The sequence below is a fragment of the Phoca vitulina genome, unplaced genomic scaffold, assembly GCF_004348235.1.
Source record: "Phoca vitulina isolate PV1807 unplaced genomic scaffold, GSC_HSeal_1.0 scaffold3, whole genome shotgun sequence".
In the NCBI taxonomy this organism is placed as follows: domain Eukaryota; kingdom Metazoa; phylum Chordata; class Mammalia; order Carnivora; family Phocidae; genus Phoca; species Phoca vitulina.
In genome coordinates, this window is record NW_022589706.1 from 35,618,051 (window position 1) to 35,638,616 (window position 20,566).

The window sequence follows — 20,566 nt, forward strand, 5'->3', positions numbered from 1 at the left end:
TAATAATTTGGTAAACTTTGTTCATTATCTACCCAATGTTTGGTTCAGGTGAATGGAAAATGAAACTGGTCTCATCTAAATTCTACTTACTCATAATTGCAGTTCTACCAGAAACATAGTGTTTCAGTTAGCTATTGTAAATCCCCAAACTTGGTGGCTTAAAACTGGTCATTTATTATCTCCATTTTCTCTGTGGGTCCTGATGAAGGAGGGATTCAGCTGAGTTATTTGGCTGTGTGTCTCTTAGGTCATTCAGATGCTGGGTGCTTCTGACGTCAGGGAACCAGAGCACCTGGGGTTTGGCCAGGGCATCTCTCCCTCCATTTGGTTTCAGGACCTTGCCATGGCCTCTGGGTGGGTTTGAGGGCTCCTCACAGCATGGAGTGCTCAGGACAGACTTTTCTATGTGACCACTTAAGGCTGTAACAGGAATGGTCCAGCAAGCGTGTCAGAAGCTTCATTGCCTTTTATTTGACCTGGCCTCAGCCCTATAGCATTTCTTCACAAGCCTGCCTTATCAAAGGGCAGGAACATAAGACTCCCACTTAAGTCACAGTGGGATGGAAGGAGTTCACCATTTGGCCACAGCAATTCACATCCCTCTTATGCAAAACAAACTACTTTCCCAGGACCTCCAATTCGTATCCATTATAACAACAGCTCAGAGTCTAGGAGCTCATCTCATCAGGTCCAGTTGTGGGTGAGGCACTCAGGTGAGTCTTTGAAATACCATTTCTCAGTCTTAAGACCTGTGAACTAAAGAGAAGCTACCTGACCTATTCATCCCAAATACCTGTTAGGCATCCTCACCACTCCCATTGAAAAAGGGAACATGAGAAACATATGCCAGTCACTTGTCCATAGCAATTCTGCAGTCCAGCCCGCCTCATGCTGCCAGTTCTTGTGAGGGCTTGGGCATACCTCCCAGGGGTTCGCCATGGCTCTGAGTCCTGCCTTTCCCATAGAGGTAGCTCATGTTTGCAGCGGAGTGATTTTCTCAGCCTGCTTTCTTGCCCATAGAAATCAGAGCTCCTAAGACCAATTTTTATACTGTCCCTGTTGAAACTGATAAAATTTTTTAAACCTGTGGAATTCTGAAGTACCCATTTATAATGCATTCCATTACACAAAAGCCATCCATAAGTCTGTTGGAGACAGTCCTTTTTTTTTTTTTTTTTTAAGTAGGCTCCACACCCAGTGGGTGGGTGTGGAGCCCAATGTAGAGTTTGAACTCACAATCCTGAGCTAAAGACCTGAGCCGAAACCAAGAGTCAGAGCTTAACTTACTGAGCCACCCAATCGCCCCTAAGAGACTGTCCCTTTTTTACACTGTGCTTCCTGTGAGGCTGATGAACAGCCCTGAGATTCTAGAAACCTTGCACAGGGTCTACAAGGTTATGCCTATAAGACCTGTAGAGGGCCCTTGTGTGTTTGAAATGTCCTCTGAAGGAAGCACTGTCACTTCATTTGCTTCAGGCAAGCTGTGAGGCAGAAATGGAGGCGAGCCAGTTCCAAACTTGAGCCTAACGAGCCCCGTGTGTTTCCACTTGTGTCTGTCGTGACCATCAGGACAGGCCCGACACTAGATGCAGAGCCAATAGCCTCATGAACAGAAAACCTTATGCCCCACTTTGGATTTGATCTTTGCCTGGAAGCCATTTCTCAGCGTGAGAAAATTCTTTTTTTTTTTTTTTTTTTTAAGATTTTAGATCTTTATTAATTTTTTTTAAAGATTTTATTTATTTGGGGCGCCTGGGTGGCTCAATCGTTAAGTGTCTGCCTTCGGCTCAGGTCATGATCTGAGGGCTCTGGGATTGAGCCCCGCATCGGGCTCCTGCTCAGCGGGAAGCCTGCTTCTCCCTCTCCCACTCCCCCTGCTTGTGTTCCCTCTCTCGCTGTCTCTCTCTCTCTCAAATAAAATCTTTAAAAAAGAAGGCAGACGCTTAACGACTGAGCCACCCAGGCGCCCCAAAAGAAACTTCTGCTGGCTTAAGAAACTCTTATGGGCCTTTATATTTTCTACAAATTGCATTTGGAAATGGAATAAGTTGTTTTATTATGTCTCTTCTCTCATTTTAGGCAGCTAGAAAAATCCAGGTGTCATCCTCAACACTGCCCAGAAGTCTTAGCTAGATCATTACGTTTGTTGGTACGTTTTCTATTTTCTGTGTTGCCACAGGTAACAGTTTTGTTAAACTCTATACAACTGATAATCAAAATCTTTTCCAGCTTCCAATAATGTTTCCCTCTCTCTTCTGTGACCCTTCCTTGACAGCCTCCTTGGAACCTCTTTAGGCTTCTGTTAACACCCTCATCCAGGCTTTTGAGGTTTATACTGATCATCTCCCCAAAGTCCTGCCAGCATCCATCTGCCACTCGTCCGCCAGACCAATGCTACGTGTTTTAGGTCTGTGTTAATGGCAGCAGCCCACCTACAGCTACCCAGTTTCTGTATGAGAATTTGATAGAAAAGCAGCTTGCCCTGAGTGATAGAGAGTAAGGGGTTTCTTACAGGGATTAGATCCTAGGCAACTGTGGAGCTGTGTGCAGGCTATTGGCTCTGCATCTAGTGTCAGGCCTGTTCTGATAGTCGCGATAGAGACACAAGTGGAAACTCACAAGGCTCGTTAGGCTTAAGTCTGGAACGGGCTCGCCTTCATTTCTGCCTCACAGCTTGCCTGAAGCAAGTCATGTGGCCAAACCCAAGGTCGAGAGATCGGTAGTTTGCCTCGCTCACAGTGGGAAGGAAATGCAAAATTACGTGTCAAGAGGCATGGATATAGTACAGGAGCCCAGGTTTGTCTCCCTCGCCCCGAGAGCGGAAGCTCTTCCAGGACAGGAAGCGGGTCTCTTTTTTACTTACGCCTGAATCTCCAGCCCCAAGCCGACTTCTTGGCCAGATATAGATACTTCGTAAAATGTTTGTCAACCTAAGCCTGTAATTTCCCTGTGGCTACAAAGTAGCTTTTCTTTTTTTGGTCCCACCTGGCCCTACAAAATAGGATTATTATTCTTCTTTCACACAATAGCCTTTAAATATTGGAACGCATGTGCCTCTGAGTTTCTTCAACCACTGGAGTGGGTTTCCAGCCCCATCACATCCTGGTCTGGGGACACTCCCGTAAGACCTTTCTGAACAGTCGCAGGCCGGGCCGGTCCGGGGCCGCACCGCTGAGCCACACATCTCCTTCCCCTGGGGGTACGTATGTGGCTCCCAGAATCTCACCCGCCCAGACCGCAGAGGGGATCCTCTGCTTGTGCTCTCTCTCTCTCTCTGACAAATAAATAAAATCTTTAAAAAGAAATGAAGTGGAAAAATTTTGTCAACTAACAGATTGCATTATTTGAATATCAAGAAAATTATCTGACATTTTCATTGTTTTAATCAAGTCCTTCAAGACAAATGTTAGCAGAAATTCATGTTAGCAGAAAATAAGTCATCTATTCTGACAGCAAGGGAAGAGAGTATCTTTTTTCTTTTGAAAGATGTTTTTATTTATTTGACAGAGAGAGAGCACAAGCAGGGGGAGCAGCAGAGGGAGAGGGAGAAGCAGGCTTCCTGCTGAGCAGGGAGCCCAATGTGGGACTCGATTCCAGGACCCTGGGATCATGACCTGAGCCGAATGCAGACGCTTAACGACTGAGCCACCCAGCCACGCCTGAGACTGTCTCTGCTTAAGTGAGAATTTTTAAAAATATGTAAGTATTATATACAGTACATCTTTTTTTTTTTTTTTAATCATGAAAGTACTGCTTTTACAAACTGATGACCAGCGTGGTGATGAGTGTTGGTAATTTCTAAATGCTGAAAGACAAAGGCCACTCCTTTGACACATCTTCCTACAAGAAACAGACATTCTCCCCCAGATATGCGTTTCCTAATATATGCAACAGATAATGTGGCAAAATATTTGAGATGTCTTAAGTGACCTTCCAGTTTTTTCTTTACTGATTTCCTTTCACATCACTGTGATAAACTGTTTCAATGAATAACTTACCTGCCTAGGAAAAGCAGAGAGCCCAATAAATCCAATTTGATTCAAAAGAGTGATGAAGATGTCAGCTGTGAAACAATGGGCCCTTTCACCAATAATAGACTACGTCTTTTCCCAGTACCCCAAGACGGATTTCAACATTGACTTGCTGTGCTTAGCAATGTGAAGATGTTCTGATCCCTGGGAAATCCGTTTCTGGCATGCAGGAAACAAATGTGCCTAATTCTGAATGGTTGCCAATCACTGAGAGAACAAAGAGTCACCAAGTGCTAGTTGTTGGAGCCAGGAGTTTAACTGCATCCACGAAGCTGGGATGCTGGCTCTGTGTTCTGATGGACAGAAACAGCACTTTAGCAGCTGAACGACCAGGCTATGGAAGATAGCCAGGAGACAGCGTCAAAATCACTGCATTTCAGCCACTTAACGGTCATGTAAAAATAAAAACTCCCAATATTTTTTATATTTAAAATAAAACATTTTATATCAATTATTAACTTCTGATGAGATTTCCCTTTTTACCTCCACGGTATAGGTTTCAAAATGTATTAAGTAAAATACAAACATGTACACACACTCACACACACACACTCAATATAGAAGTGGTGACACATACATAAAGCATTTTCCCGAGAAAATGCAAAGATGCAAGGGAAATTTTTATGTAGGGCTCAAACAACTTGCCATAAGACACAAGGTCCCCAGTGGAAGAGGTTGGTTGGTTGGTTGTTTTTTCATGCAAAAAACCTGGTAGGAGGATACGAATCCAGCTCCTGGGTTTCGATTGGCTTCTTCTAAGCTCCGTATGGCCCTAAAAGTTTATCATTCCATGAATTAATTCTTCCAGTGATTGTTGCCATAAACAAACTGTTCCTTGGGAGAGGAGAGGCAGTTTGGAAAGTCGTACATGTTTATATACAGGCCACTAGCAGTATATAAAAGAGCCCAGTTCTTTAGTGCTGACCATGAGCACGCACCGATTAGCGAAACAAGTAACCTAAAGATGGCGGGCTTCGCCAAAACTTTACCATACCCATGAGGCATAAAGTCACCTGGGTCACTGAAAGGACAGTGGATTCAGATTCCAACTCTTTTAAGGGAAATATTTTTTTATTAAATTAAAAATCTTGGTCCCTACCTTTTAGTAAATACTTCTCAAGCTTATAAGATACAATCTTTCTTGCCCTTTGTTTCTACCTCTATACACATTGGTTTTCTGTGGGGCATGACTTCCCAAGTTCTGCAACATTCATTCCCATCCTCTAGTAGAGATCTTAAAACCCTGAACAAATGCAGAGTGAAAGAATGGATCAGAGAAGACTCTATGTTTTTTCAACTTAGCTGTAAGCAAGTTAAGGGGTGCCACATAATTTCTTTTTTGGTGTGTGAATGCTCCGGACATGTTCTCAAATAGCAGACAAACATATACTGCTCAATTCAACGGAGGATATTCCACAGAAAGCATTTAAAAAGAGTGAGAGAATCACAATGTTTCTGTGCCACTATACTTATATTATTTTAAAGTACACTTGAAATTTTAAATGTGTCCAAACTCAGAGGTTTAAGAAACATCAAAAGCCACAGGTACAAGTTCAGGAAGCCGAAGGCTGTGAACTTCCCTTCTCATTTAATCCATGCTTAATTTTGCATTCCTCACAGGTGAGCAGGCAGTGCCTAGAATGGAGGCAAAAACAGAAGTTTGTGCTTTGACACTGGAAGGTCTAGACTTAACACAACATTACTGGCAGACATTTTCTTTTCTTTCTTTCTTTCTTTCTTTCTTTCTTTCTTTCTTTCTTTCTTTCTTTCTTTCTTTCTTCTTTCTTTCTTTCTTTCTTTCTTTCTTTCTTTCTTTCTTTTCTTTTTTTTTTAGAGAGAGAGAGCTCGAGTGTTGGGGGAGGGCAGAGGGAGAGAGAGAATCTCAAGCAGGCTCCATGCAGCGTATAAGCCTAACACAGGGCTCAATCCCATGACCCTGACACCATGACCTGAGCCGAAATCAACAGTCAGACGCTCAACCAACTGAGCCACCCAGGCACCCCCTAAGAGACATTTTCTACGTTAAAGTTCACAAGCCTCATTTTTTAAAGGAAAAATAGGAGCTATTTCTTGGTTTGAGACCCCCAGAATTTCATCCGAACAAAGGGGCCAATAATTCTCCATGTCCATTGTTTTCACATGCTGCCTCTCAAATAGAATCCACTGTGACAAGTGAGGGTCTTTAGAGAAATGTGTCCCCACCACCAGTCCTATTAATACTCTCGTAGAAACAGCTATTATTCACTGAGCACTTACTGTTCTAAATAATCATTTCTGTTCCTTATAAGATGTCATGAAAACAGTTCTGATCACCATTTTCTACAGAGGAGAAAACTGAAGATCAGAGAGTGTAAGAAACTTGTCCAAGGTTACCCAGCTTTGTAAGTGGTAGTACTGGTTTCCACCCAGGTACTCTAGCCGCAGAAGGAATGTCCTTAAGTCCACAGTCCTGCGGCTCGCACCACTGAATGAGAATCGATACACATTAACCTAGAAGGGTTCTGAGAAGTCTTGCAGCAGAGAAACCTGTTCCCATTCTGTGTGGCCCCGTGATGGTAGAAGCCGTGTCTGCTGATGAAGGTATTCTTTAGAGACCTGCACAATGCCTTGAACATAGTAGGTGCTCACGAAATGTTGAGCAAATGAAATAGGTAATTAAGTTGTGTAATAAATAATTATTATTGAAGTTGAATAGCAACAGCTCAAAAACTGAGAGTTAAAGAGGTTTTTTTTTCCAACATATAGATATTTAGAAAACTGTTTAATATTATAAGTGGTGAAAAGGCCTTTGTTTAACTTTTTATTATTATCTTCATTACAATCCCTCAATCAAAAAGATTACAAACCTGTCGCAACAACATGGATGGAGCAAGAGTGTATTATGCTGAGCAAAATAAGTCAGTCAGAGAAAGACAAATACCATATGATTTCACTCATATGTGGAATTTAAGAAACAGAACAAATGAACAAAAGGAAAAAAAGAGAGAGAGAGACAAACCAAGAAACAAACTCTCAACTATAGAGAACAAACAGATGGTTACCAGAGGGGAGGAGGGTGGGAAGATGGGGAGATGGGTGAAATAGGGGATGGGGATGAAGAGGACACTTACCATGATGAGCACTGAGTAATTTCTAGAATTGTTGAATCACTAGATGGTACACCTGACACTAATATAACACTGTATGTTAACCGTACTGGAATTAAAATTAAAAACTTAATAACATTTTTTTTTTTTTTAAGTTACAAACCTGTTATGCCCTGGACCAAAACCAGCCCCACGTAGCTGATCTTCAACAGAATGGAATTTACTCTGGCATACTCGTATGTATGACGCCTTTCCAAGGGCAAATCCCAAGATACCTGCAACTGTAAAAGCGGGTTAGGAAAGATAATTTTAAAAGTTCAGAATCTCTATCTTCTAGAACTTTCTACATGAACCATAGTAAATTTTATGTGAAAAGTACCACCACAAATCAACGAACACAACCTCTGCGAATGAATCTCCCTATTAAAAAGCAGGATTGGGAAATGGAGACTTTCCGATCTCCTCCGTTTTGAGCTGATGGTAGAAGGGCCAGGATAGAGAAAGCGAAGGTGCTGTCTCAGAGACTGGCAGCCAGAGGGAGGCCCAGATGGCAAATTAATGTCTGAGGCCACCACGGAAGGAAGGGATGGGGTTTGGGGTGTGGCTACAGGTAGTTTCCAAATTCCTTGGCAGGAAATCCCCTTAACTCTCTTGATGGGTTAGAGTAGGGGGAGCTGCAATCCATCTTGCCTGCAGGGAGAGGTCAGGAGGCAGAGGGAACCTCCTAGGGGAGAAATAGCCAACCTGCTCTTCTTGCTGGGAAAGAGGTTTCAGACTGTACACTGGATTGCATCCTCTTTGTACATAACAGGTCTATGTGTAATGAGTGGAATAAGATGAACCCCCAAGTTTCTGGTAAATGTATTATTAGAAAGTCCCTGATTTTTAAAAAGTATTCATTTGCTAGGTCCGTTATAGAAAATATTTTGAAAAAACTGGCCAAAAGAAGAAAACTTAAAACCCCTAATGGCTCTATCATTCAGAGGCTCTGTTCTTGGTCTCTTCTCGTAGTATATCCTGCTGGTGCCTCTTGGTCCAGGCTTAAAGGCCTGTCGAAGGTGGGTTCCCTACTGCTCAGCCTTATATCAGAAAGTGCTGCGTGAACTAAGAACTGCAAAGAGACAAAAAACGGAGACCGATTTTTCAGAGAGTCAACACAGGCAGTTTGGTTAGCCTGACATCCATATCTCCAGTTGCTATAAACATCTTTTAAAAAAATGAATCTTTTTTTTTTTTTAACTTCTGTAACTTACACGCAACCTTGGGCAATGATCCAAATCTTGGGTTAGATGCTAAATAACCTATGGAGTAATATATAAATACATTAGTATTTCATTTTATAACTTATTTAAATTTATAAAGTATAAAGAAAACTTCAAAGTTTAAGATATACAGATTCTCAATCTAAAGAGATGATTTTTAAAGAGTTATAAGTCAATTCTTGATTGAACTTGACTCTCAAATCACCTTTTTTGGCAAGTAGCAAGTATTAGCTTGCCAAAATGTAGAGAAAAAGAATATGAAACAGAAAATTCAAGACCGATTTAAAGATATCAAGGCGGGGCGGGTGGGGAGGGCACCTGGATAGCTCAGCTCACTGAACGCTGCCTCTTGGTTTCCACCCAGGTCATGATCTCAGGGTGGTGAGATCAAGCCCCATGTCAGACTCCATGCTCAGCACAGAGTCCGCTTGGGATTCTCTCCGTCTCCCTCTGCCCTTCCCCAGCTCGCGTCTCTCACACTCATGCACTCTCTCTCTCTCTCTAAATAAGTAAAATCTTAATAAATAAATAAAGATATCAAGGCGGGGCTCCTGGCTGGCACAGTCCCTAGGGCATGTGACGCTTGATCTCGGGGTTGTAAGTTCGAGCCCCACATTGGGTGTGGAAATGACTTAAAAAATAAAATCTTAAAAAAAATAAAAAGCTATCAAGGCAAAGGTGGAGCTAACAACTTAGTTCCAAGCAATTAGGCATCGCCCCCTCCTCTTTTTAAGTAACTCAACACAGAGTCTCAGTTTAGAGATTCATAGTATATATATCATAATTTTAAATGAAAATTAAAATCTGTGGTAGGCAGAATTATGGTCTCCTAAAGATGTCCACATCCCAATCCCTGGAAACTATGAAGAAAGTGGAATTAAGGTTGCTAATCAGATAACCTTTTTTTGTTGTTGTTAAAGATTTTATTTATTTGTCAGAGAGAGAGAGAGCACAAGCAGGGGGAGCTGCAGGCAGAGGGGAAACAGGCTTCCCGCCAAGCAAGGAGCCCGATGCGGGACTCGATCCCAGGACCCCGGGATCATGAGCTGAGCTGAAGGCAGACGCTTAACGACTGAGCCACCCACGCGTCCCCAGATAACTTTAAAATAGGAAGATTACCCTGGATTATTGGGGTGGACCCAATGTAATCAAGATGTAATCACCTTGAATGTGGAAGAGGGATTCAGAGATAGAACCAGACAGATGGCAGGATGAGAACTTGCCTCAGTGTTGCTAGCTTTGCAGACAGAGGAAGGGGCCATGAGCCAGGGAATGTGGATGGTCTCTAGAAGCTGGAAAGGGAAAGGAAGCCCCAGACCAACCTCCCCCACCTCCCAAGGAAGGTAGCATTGCCAGCACTTTGATTTCTGCCCCCTGAGACCTATTTTGGACTTCCGACCTCTGAACTGTGAGATAATAAATTTGTATTGTTTTAAGCCACTATGCTTGTGGTAATTTATTATAGTAGCCACAGAACACTAATACACAAACCTGGAAAAGTATATTTGCACACATGCAGGAGACTGTAGATGTTAAGCAGTTTAATATCTATAAAACATAATCCCTATAGATGTTGTGGCTGTAATTTTTTGTTGTCAGAAATGATCTGACAAAGACTTGCTGCTGATTGATGAATATATTTCTATGAAAAGGCTATCTTCTTCAAGTTATAAAAATGAAATCAGGGGCGCCTGGGTAGCGTAGTCAGTTGAGTGGCCAACTCTTGATTTTGGGCTCAGGTCATGATCTCAGGGTCCTGGGATCGAGCCCCATGTCAGGCTCCGTGCTCAGTGGGGCGTCTGCTTGAGGATTTCTTTCCTTCTCCCTCTGCCCATCTCCCTACTCATGATCTCTCTCAAATAAATAATAAATCTTAAAAAATGAAATCATATTTAATAAATCACTTTAAAGACAAGAGTAATATTGAGTGAAATGGGATTCTCCTAGATATATGACATATGTGGTCTTTGAGACCCCAGGAAAAGAACTAGAACATTTTCCCTCACGTTTGCTGGGTATAATACTCTTTTTAAAGTCCTGGTAATCAGCAGTGTTCAGTATAGTGGGCTTCAGCAAAGTCAGGTGCCTTCTTGTTAGGGGCCCAAGCAATGCCTAAGGGGGCTCTGACAGATGGAGATAAGAAGAAAGAAGAGAGTCAGACAGGAGAAGCAGAAAACTCTAAGAGGCAGGAAGAGACTATGTGGGGAGATGCTGGGCGGCTGCTAGTTCTCTGGATCTGTTGTTCAAATTAGACAGGGTGTCCTTCCTCAGGCAGATGCAGATGCAGTCCTTCCTCAGGCAGATGCAGTCACGATGAACGGCATGATGGGCAGAGCACGGTGGATTTCCGCACCATGTATCTCCTCTTTGGAATCCGCTTCTGAAGGAGACAATCTGTCTAACCATATGCGGAGCCCCAGGGAGATACAGGGACTCTGGCACAGAGAAAGGCACTGCATGGGTCGCCTGGGCTCTAACAACTTACCACACACTTAGTGGTTTAAAGCAACACAAATTTGTTACTTTATAGTGCTGGAGGTCAGAGGCTCAAAGTGGGTCTCACTGGGTGACTCGGTCCATTTGGGTGGCTACCCCAAAATATGGCAGACTGGTGGGGCTTATAAACAACAGAAATTAATTTCTCAGTTCTGGAGGCTGAAGTCCAAGATCAGGTGCGAGCATGGTTGGGTGGGAGGGTCCTCTTTGGGGTTGCAGACTTCTTGCTGTATCATCATGTAATGGCAGGGGCTAGGGAGCTCTGAGGGATCTCTTTTCCAAAGGCGCTAATCCCCTTCATGAGGACTCCACCTCCCCGCCAAAGACCCCATCTCCTAATACCACGCACGGGTGTTAAGAGCTCAACATGTGAATTCAGACCATAGTACTGGGCTAACATCAAGGGATTGGCAGAGCTGCATTCTTCCTGGAGGCTCTAGGGTTTCTTGCCTTTCCAGCTTCTAGAGGCCAGCCACATCCGTGGACTCACAGGCCCTTCCTCCATCTTCACAGCCAGCAATGCTGGACTGAGCCCTTCTCATGCTTGCTATCCCTCTGGTTCCGTCTTCTGATCCACTCTTGCATTTTTCATGACCCTTTTGATTACACTGGGCCCATCCGGATAACCCAGAAATAATCTATTTTAAGGTCAGCTGATGAACAACCTTAATTCCACCTGCAACTTTAATTTCCCTTTGCCACATAACCTAATAGAGCCACGCATTCTGGAGATTAGGACATCTTCGGGGGGGGCGGGGACTTAGTCTGAAAATTAGCAAAAACCTGCATAAATAGATCCCTCACCAAAAAACAAATGCCATGTGCCAAAAAGCTGCCAGGAGGGTCAGTGAAAATGGGGCTTTCTTAAGTTTAATTGTTTAATGGATCTAGCATCTTACCTTGGTGGACTAGTCCTTGGGCGGCAAGCATACTCACAAGAGAAAAAGGCAGAGCTGCAAAAGAAAAATGCCCTTCAACATTGCTATTTTAAAACTTGGCACCTCATCCAGAAGTCAGGGTAAATTAGTCTGTGGTTTTTTTTCCTCTTATCTACCTTGGCAATGAGTTTTCAGTCATTTGTTATTTTACTTATTCAACAAATATTTATTAAATACTGCATGAAGAATTTTCTCGAGATCTGCCCCAGTCACTCAACCTGAAGCCCAGCATTAAGGGGACAAAACCGAACCCCATGCTACTCCATCTCCACCATCTGATTTTACTGAGTGCCCACATGCACCAGATTCGGAGCACGACCTACGACAAAGGCATCTTAGTGCATGTGCCCACTTAGCCATTGAACTGGGGAGTTGCCTTTAACCGTGGCTTTGGAAATTTTCAATCCTATGTAAAAGTTAAAAAAACAACACAATAAACTCCGTCCTACCCCATCTAGGACCATTCCTAGCTTTCGTCTTGAGTGATACTTGGCTGCGCAATTTGGATATGTCTATTTTCTGAAGATTACAAGATTATCATACTTGTGTTAAACATGGGTGGTGTTGAGCTATGATTTTTAAAACAGGCAAGTGGGTCTGGCAAAGGCAGTTTCGAGTTCTATCAAAATGCAACACTTCTTCCAAGAGCAGAGAGCGCTGATAAACATCTAGCTCTTCCTAGCAACCAAGAAAAATCGAATACCAACCGATTTCTCCACTCCTATCTACCTGATGGTAGACAAATGGGTCATACTGAAACGTTAATCTACTAGTGCTTAGGCTTAAGTTACTGATTCATAAGCTGTAAAAAAAAAAAACCAAAAACCCATGGATTTCTAGGAGCACAATCAATAATCATAATAATGTATAATGAGTATCAGGTTCTAAAGTGTTACTTCCCAATCAGTTGACACTGAACTTGACTGATCTGAGAAACCAAAATGCATATTTCAAAGTTTAAATTATCCCAATGTTGCAAATCATGGGGACTATATCTACAGGCTCTATCATGACATTTTCAAATGGCAGATCATGAATTTTTTAAGTTGGAAGAGACTTTAACGCACAGCGTGAATTCACACCCTCGTCTTACATAAGGCAGGCCTGGGAAGAGGAAGTGCAAAGTCCCTGCTCAGAAGTGAATCATTACCATCATTCTAACATGACACTTGGGCAGCTTACTGCAGCAAATATCGAGTCAATGAAGATTAAGAGGGGTGTAATTACCTCTCTTCCAGAAACTTTCTTCTTGACATTCTCGGATAATCTTCGAAATCTCTCCTCTGTGGATGTGCAGTTTTGATTTTGGACAAAATAACAGACTCTGTAAAGAAAGTTACGTGGTGAGTTGACCGGAATCATTAACAAAGCATCTGCTCTGAGTGGAGATCTAGCCATGTTGCTTAGACATCTAGGTCACTGTTCCAACTGCTGACTAATTCTCCAGCGTGCCTCCCAGTCCCCACCACCGCGTGTCTGCTTACAGTCTCCTCTGTGAGAACATTTGCGGATAGATACCGAGAAGTAAAACAGAGGACACGTGTGTTCCCGATTTGACTAAGTCTTGCTGGAGTTCTCTCCCCAAAGGCTGTATCCACTCACAACAGCAGGGCCTGAACGTTCCTCTATGCCTACAGAGCCTGCCTGAGAGCTAGTTAAGCTGGATTCGAAGCAGGTTAAAGGACAGGTTTTGTAACATTTGGCATTATCCAGTTTTCCAAATGTTGACAGTCTGATAGGTACAATGTAATATTTTATTCTTATCTGCATTTCTCTGATAACTAATGTGTTTGAGAATCTACATATTTTCAGCCAGAATGCCCTTCTCTTCGAATGTTGAGGCAATCCCTCAACTAACCTGGGCTGTCATCCTGTGTTATACGTTGGTATACCACTTTTTCATTGTGGTAAAATACACAAAACACAATACTTACCATTTTAACCATTTAAAAGTACACAATCCACAGCACTAAGTACCTCCACAGTGTTGTATAGTCAAGACCCCCGTCTAGTTCCAGAACTTTTTCATCACCCCAAGAGGTAATTCCATACTCATTAAGGAGCCTCTCCTCATTTCCTGCTTCCCCCCAACCCTTAGCTCCCTGGCAATCACTAATCTGCTTTCTGTCTGTATGGATATGTAAGTGGTATCATACATTATGTTTCTTTTTGTGGCTGTCTTCTCTCCCTTTGCATAATGTTTTCATGGTTCATCCACGTTGTAGCATGTGTCAGTAATTCATTCCTCTTTGTGGCTCAGGAATATTCCGTTGTATGGATATACCACGTTTTGTTTATCCAGTCATCTACTGATGGATATTTGGGTCATTTCCACCTTTTGGCTATTGTGAATAGAGCTGCTCTGAACGTGAACGTGTAAGTTTTGTTTGAACACCCGTTCTCAATTCTGCTGGGCCATATGGTAATTCTATGCTTAACTTGTTGAGGAACTGCCAAACTGTTTTCCACAGCAGCTGCACCATTGTATGATCACCAACAGAGTAGGAGAGTTCCAATCTTTCCACATTCTTGTCAACACTTCTCGTTTTCTCTTTTGTTTCTGTTCTTTTCAAATTAGCACATTAAATTTTTAAATATAAATTATCTAGTTAATTTAAGCTAAATAAGCTAAATGGTTTCTGTTTTGAATTATGGTCATGCTAGTGATTGTGAAATGGTATCTCATTGTGGTTTTGATTTGCATTTCCCTAATGACCAATGACATCGATCATCTATTCATTTGCTTGTTGGCCATTCATATATTTTCCTTGGAGAAATACCTATTTAAGTCCTTTGCCCATTTTTAAAATTGGGCTGTTTTTCTGTTGTTGAGACGTCAAAGCTCTTTGTATATTGTGGATACTAGACCCTTATCAGATACATGATTTGAAAATAATTTTTTCCATCTCTGGGTGGTTCATTCATTTTTTTAAAAACAAATTTTATTTAATTTGTTCCTTGCTATACAAGTCACACTTGTATTTCCTTGATTGTGACTCATTTATGTAGGATCTCTGCTATTTACCTCTTAGATATTTAGTGTTTTTCTTGAGGGCAGCTCTTTGGCTTTTGAGTTTTGCCTTGCTGATTTTGCCAGTTTTCTTTTTTTGGATGCTTTGTAGTAGCTGTCAATGTGGATGATGGTCACCATTTCTAGAGCACTTTCCCATGGGCAAGGCACTGTGCCAAGCACTTTCCGTGCCTGATGACAAGGTGGAAGGACCCTGTGGCACCTATGCCTTCAGAGTTCTATTAATAGCTCAAGGAGGCAAACCTCCATCTTTTTTCTTTACAACTCCTTACAGCACAGCACACGGATGATGGTGGTCAGGATGAGTCACAGCCGCAAGAGGAGCTGTTCTCCCTCTCCACTCACCTTAGTTCCTCAGCAAGCACTCCTTATCCCCTTGTAAATATCTCTTCTTGGTTCTGCCTGTGGCTGTGGCAGAGGTAGGGAACGCCTCCTTCCCTCCTCTGCCCCAAACCCTGACCACCCCAGGGACCCTGACCACTACAATTGCTGTGAGTCCTTCAGTCAAGGCTGATGCTTCTGCATAGTCCTCCCCGGAGGAGTTCTGGTGATCCTTTCCTGTGTAGCCATAAATGTTTCATGGCTCTCTATTTCAAAGGCAACTCGGGTGTCTACACTCTTTTCCTTGTGACTTGATACCATTTATCTGTTTGCCTCTCCTAATCTTTGCTCCTTAAACATCACCTCCTTCATGAAACCATTTTTAGTTGGAAAAGTTGACGCTAGAGGACATGAACTCCCTTTACCCATCACGATACTTTCTCTTTGCTTCGTGTATGTGTCCCCGAAACATATAATATTCATTCTTCACTCTTTGAAAGACTGTGCTCCTGTTAACACTAGGGTTCTCAATCTGATTGCTAATTTAGTAGTTAAGGAACGCCTGTCAGCAGCATATACTTAGTATGACTAGCCTTGGCAACAACAATGCAAAAACAAGCATGATGTATCATTCTGTTGGATTCAATTAAGAGTGTTTCTCTGCTAAAGGAAACTTCTTCAGTCATTGACAACCTACATAAGAGTTAGTTAGGCTGGATTCTAAACCGGGAAGAGTAAAGGAAGGATTTTATAAATAAAAATTTTAAAGGCTCTTCTTCAAGGAAGCTAAAAAAAAATGCTTTCCTTCCCCATCCCGTTGTCTCTGAACCCATCCAACAAAGTGCTAGGCTGAAAACAGGAAGATGACTGCTCAAGGATGAAGCTTAAGGAAAGTCCTATATGTTCCTCTTCAGTTGGCAGACTTCCGAATTAAAAATATACCTGCTTGCTTGGTGGTGGCAAATGGTGGCCTTTATCTTGGTTTCCGTGAGTAGACACTGAAGCCATGGTGACTTTGTCCTTGCTTCTCTTCTCGTTGAGTGCACTCAGCTTACTCGTGGACTCGGTGTCTAAGGAAAGTAGAAGGACTCACTATGCTGACTATGTCACACTATTCAGTCGCTATGGCTGAATTTTCTATCAACCTTAAAAATTCAACTCACCAATTTGGTGTTGCGCACAGCCGCCCGACTCCCCGTCCCTGGCCCCTCACGACACGGCCCGCTCCGCGAGTGGAAGGTGTTGCGCACAGCTGCCTCAACTCACCAATTTGGAAAACTTACTTTGATTTTGTCATTAGTCTTAATCTCCAACCGCCTGTAAACTCATGTTCTAATGCCCCTCCCCCACCAACACACACAAATTCACTCACCATGGGGACAGATCAGATTTAGAGTGCAGCGAAATGACACACTATGTACAGTTTTACTACTTAAAAATTGTGCCCTAAAAAAAGTTTCAATTCATGACAAGGGCACTAACTACCAGAAATATTTATTGAGTGTCTATTCTGTGCCAGGCCAGGGAATACAAAGATGGAGCAAAGACAAAATCGGTGCTGAAGGAACTCTGGTCTAAAGGGGTAAGACAGACAAGTCAGCAGTTATCCAACATGCAAAGGGCTCCTCTGCAGGTACGTACAGGGTACAAAGTTAGGAGAGGAAGAAAGGTCTATTCTCTCTGGTCAGTTCTGAAGGCACCAAAGACTAAGACTCTTGAGCTTTCAAGGGGTGGATGGACTCCAGAGGCAGGAAGACCAGTTTGGAAGGGCTGTAACAGTCCAGCCAGGGAACTGAGGAGACCCGAACCAAGACCGTGGGGAAGGACAGAGATGATAAATTTGAGTTTGGAAACATGGGATTTGATGCCTGTGGGGCATACACTGGAATTAGCCAGTAGGAATTAGAATATTTGATAATTTGGGTCTGGAGTTACAGATTAGGGGTAGGCAGGGAAGAGGAATTTGGGAGTTGCTGTCATAAAGATGACAGGTAAAGCAAGAAACATGAGTAAAATTGTCTACAAAGAGTATTGGAAAATGTGAACATTGAGGCCAAGGGAATACTGACAAGAGAAGAAAAAGGAAACAAAACAGGCCAAGGAAATGACTGAGAAGGTATAGTTGATAACAGAGGGGTGGGAGTTTCTGAAGGAGAGAATGAATTACCGGTACCACATGGCTCAGAATTGTGATTTGGCAATGATGGGCATGTTTCCAGGTGGACCATGAACCCTCCCAACCCACCCCTCACCCCAACAATGGCCACTACACTCCGCAGCCCTGGCCTCTCTACCACTGATTTCCCTGCAAAGTGAACATCTTGTCACACCCAGTTCTGTTTGCTACTAAACTGCCAGGCATATGAACCAAGGGGACCATTATAGAGGCAGCATGTGGATGCCCTACAGTGGAAAGTCCTGAAATCAGAGATCTGAATTCAGATCCTGACTCTACTCCTTGCCAGCCCTGTGCTTTGGGGCCAGTGATTTAAGGTGTCTGTGGCCTCAGCTTTCTCACCTGTTAAGTGGGGGGGGGGGGGGGGGGGGTGGATACAGCAAGGGGCTTGAGGGGCTGTTCCAAGGATGAGGGATGAAGATGAGGGATGAGGTCCATAAAGCCCCCGCTCAGCACCCTGCACCTAGTGAGCCTATGAGCAGTAAGTAGAGGGCAACTTTGCCCTCAGATTGACTCTATTTCTTGCGGAGCTCCAGAAGTCTTTGCTGACCTAAAGCCCAAATAGACAATCTTGGCTCAGGCGTTAGGCCGCTGCCTCAAATCCGAGAGCAAAGATACCCTGTCTCCGCTTCGGTGGTCAGGCCCCCTCGCACCCCGTGAATCACCAGTCACATCTGAGCAAGCCTCCTGAGAGCGTCATGCCATCCGGGTGCAGCTCCCACCACCGTGCCCTGGTCTGGGTCGGGGTCCCTTCACTTTTTCAGTGGTCGGGGCTGCAGGAGCGCCGACACCTGGGCAGGGGGAGGGAGGCCCGCAGCAGGATGAGGACGGGGTCACCGCACGTTCTGGTGGCGGGGGAGGGAAGCCGGCAATCAGCCGGCAGGAGTCTGCTCCATCTCCAGCCTGACTGAGGCCGCCTGCACGACCCCGAGCCCCCCCGCCCCGTTTGCCCGACCTGGGCCGGAACCCGAGCCAGGCCAGGAGGAATTGGCAGGGGCGACTCTGGATCCCCCGCCCCTGAGGACCCCGGCAGTTAAGCGGCACAGGAATCCCGTCCCCGCCCCCGGCTCCTCGCCGTGCCTCCCGCTGTCACCCGGGGAGGCTCACCTGCGCAGGTAGGGATCCGGAGCTAGCCGCGCCCCGGCGCCCGCCGAGCCGAGCGGAGCCCGCGTCCTTCCGCGACCGCCGCCGCAGCCGGACTGCTCCCGCCGCCCAGCGCCGTCCCCGCGCCTCGCGGCCGCCGGGTCCCCACTCCCCTCTCCCCGCCGCCCGGTGCTCGCCTCCTGCGCAGCTGCCCTGGCCCCGGCTTCCTCCTCTTGCTCCGCCCCTCGGCTCGCTCAGCAAGCGCACCCCACCCCTGCCTGCGGTTCCTGTCTCCGTGGGTGACATCGGCACCCACCCGCAACTGCTCAGGCTGAAATTCGGCTCTTGGAGGCTCCCACCTCCCTCCGGAGTCTTGACACCTGGTAGGTTCTACCTCCTCGGTGTGGTTCAGATAACTCCTTTGTCCCCCCAAAATGGCAACAACCATCTACTGAATGCCCTCCGGAGGTCAGGTGTTTACTTTCAATTATAGCCAAGCCTCTTTTTTTTTTTTTTGGAGGTATAATTGACATATATCATTGTATTAATTTTAGATGTATAACATAATGATTAGATATTTGTGTACATTGTGAAATGATCATCACAATAAGTCTAGTTAACATCCCTCACTATACAGTAATCCCCCCCCCCCATTTTTTCCCCTTTGGATGAAGACTTTTAAGATCTACTCTCTTAGCAACTTTTTTTTTTTTAAGTTTTATTTATTTAAATAATCTCTACACCCAAGGTGGGGCTCCAACTCACCACCCCGAGATCAAGAGTTGCATGTTTCTCAGGCGCCCCTCTCTTAGCAACTTTCAAATGCAATGCAATATTATTAACTGTCATCACCATGCTGTACATTAAATGTCCATGATTTATTTTATAACTGAAGTTTGTACCGTTTGACCACTTTCACCCATTTCACCCATCCCCATGCACTCCTTTTTACAAACTTTAGAGTATTGTTATCCTCATTTTATAGATTGAGCCGTGCAAGGCCACACTGGGAGTTTGGAGTGAAAGCCAGGTCAGTTTGGGTCCCAAGCCTTCTCTTTCTATTGTTCTCTGTCCATGTGTGTTTCCTGCCACTCCCAAGGTCCACACAGGAGGCGAAGCTGCTGGGTGCCTTTGTCATCTAATTCGCTCACCCCCACCTCAGCTGAGATTCTTCCCTGGGATAGGGGCACTGGGACTCAGGGAGTGTGTTGAGTTGGAAGACAGGTTGTAAGTCAAATAGAAGGCCCCCATCATTTCTCACCATTTCCTACAATCCTAACTGGTCTCTATGCCCCTGGCTTCAGCCCCTCCACACTGCTCACCCCTTGCTGGCTCCTCCACCACCCACTCCTTCTCTTCCTTCTGTTCCTCAAGTTCACTCAGCTCTGTCCCCCTCAGGCCTGGCATGGAGCCTCCCCCTCACTGGAGGCCCCTCCTCATCAGGCCTGTTCTGGCTTTTTCCTACTCATCCTTCTCTGACTCTTCCTTGGGAAGCCTGCCTTGACCCCCACCCAGACGAAAGTCGGTCTCCCTTCGCGTTCATAACAGGATGCCCTGTTGTTTTCTTCCATAACACTTATCATGCGTTGTTCTTATATACTTATTATTGAGCTTATTTTTTTTACCTGTTTGCTCTGCCTCAGTGTCATGTTCTTGGGCTACAGAACCTGATGAGAACTGTTTTGTTCATTGTTGTATACCTGGCATGTCAGACATAGGAAGGGCTCCAAAATAGCAGCGGAATGAATGAATGAATGAATGAATGAGCCTGGATTCAAAGGCTGTGTGTCAAGATACTGTTGTTTTAGAGGCTCGCTGTTCCCTGGTAGATCCCCCAGACCACATTACTCTTTGCGATTTACCAGTTTCTTTTCACCCTCTTTTCCTTTCCAAGTGAAAGGGGGTATCATTCTATCGTTAGTTTTACATTGTGTTACCAGAAGTCAGAAGTAACCCTCTGCCATTTTTGTGGTATGAAAGGAAGAGTTTCTAACTGGTTTTGTTAAAAAACATGAACAGCCTCCCTATTACATGGAAGTCTGACTTCCCACAAATACCCTAGGGCCATTTGTCCTTTAACATCTTGCTAAAATCAAGTCCATGTCCCAACGCTCATTGCCACTTTCCATCAGAATGGTCAGT

The 20,566-nt window shown here is 44.3% G+C and overlaps 1 protein-coding gene across 3 annotated transcripts; it reads right to left on the reverse strand.

Moving 5' to 3' along the window:
- Window positions 1-5,483: 5,483 nt before the first annotated feature.
- On the reverse strand, window positions 5,484-18,838 carry OCIAD2 (OCIA domain containing 2). Of its 3 annotated transcripts, none has more exons than XM_032400342.1 (7): window positions 18,741-18,838; window positions 16,108-16,235; window positions 13,041-13,137; window positions 11,775-11,828; window positions 8,371-8,418; window positions 7,281-7,398; window positions 5,484-5,666 (listed from the first exon to the last, which is right to left on the reverse strand). In XM_032400342.1, exons 2-7 carry the CDS (start codon window positions 16,171-16,173, stop codon window positions 5,585-5,587), a joined length of 465 nt encoding a protein of 154 aa, XP_032256233.1. In that variant the 5' UTR covers window positions 16,174-16,235; window positions 18,741-18,838; the 3' UTR covers window positions 5,484-5,584. The 3 variants fall into 3 exon arrangements, with proteins under 3 accessions (XP_032256233.1, XP_032256232.1, XP_032256230.1); XM_032400341.1 differs by lacking the exon at window positions 18,741-18,838 and adding an exon at window positions 18,449-18,538; XM_032400339.1 differs by lacking the exons at window positions 16,108-16,235; window positions 18,741-18,838 and adding an exon at window positions 18,449-18,573.
- Between the last annotated feature and the right edge of the window lie 1,728 nt (window positions 18,839-20,566).

Bases quoted from the DNA above. Each gene is read 5' to 3' on its own strand.
- OCIAD2 (XM_032400342.1), bottom strand. From the start codon at position 16,173: ATGGCTTCAGTGTCTACTCACGGAAACCAAGATAAAGGCCACCATTTG. The intron at 7,399-8,370 runs GTAAGTTACAGA...CCGCTTTTACAG, and splicing joins ATCATTGCCCAAGGTTGCGT to TTGCAGGTATCTTGGGATTT. The intron at 5,667-7,280 runs GTTTGTAACTTA...CCTCCATTCTAG, and splicing joins TTTGGTCCAGGGCATAACAG to GCACTGCCTGCTCACCTGTG.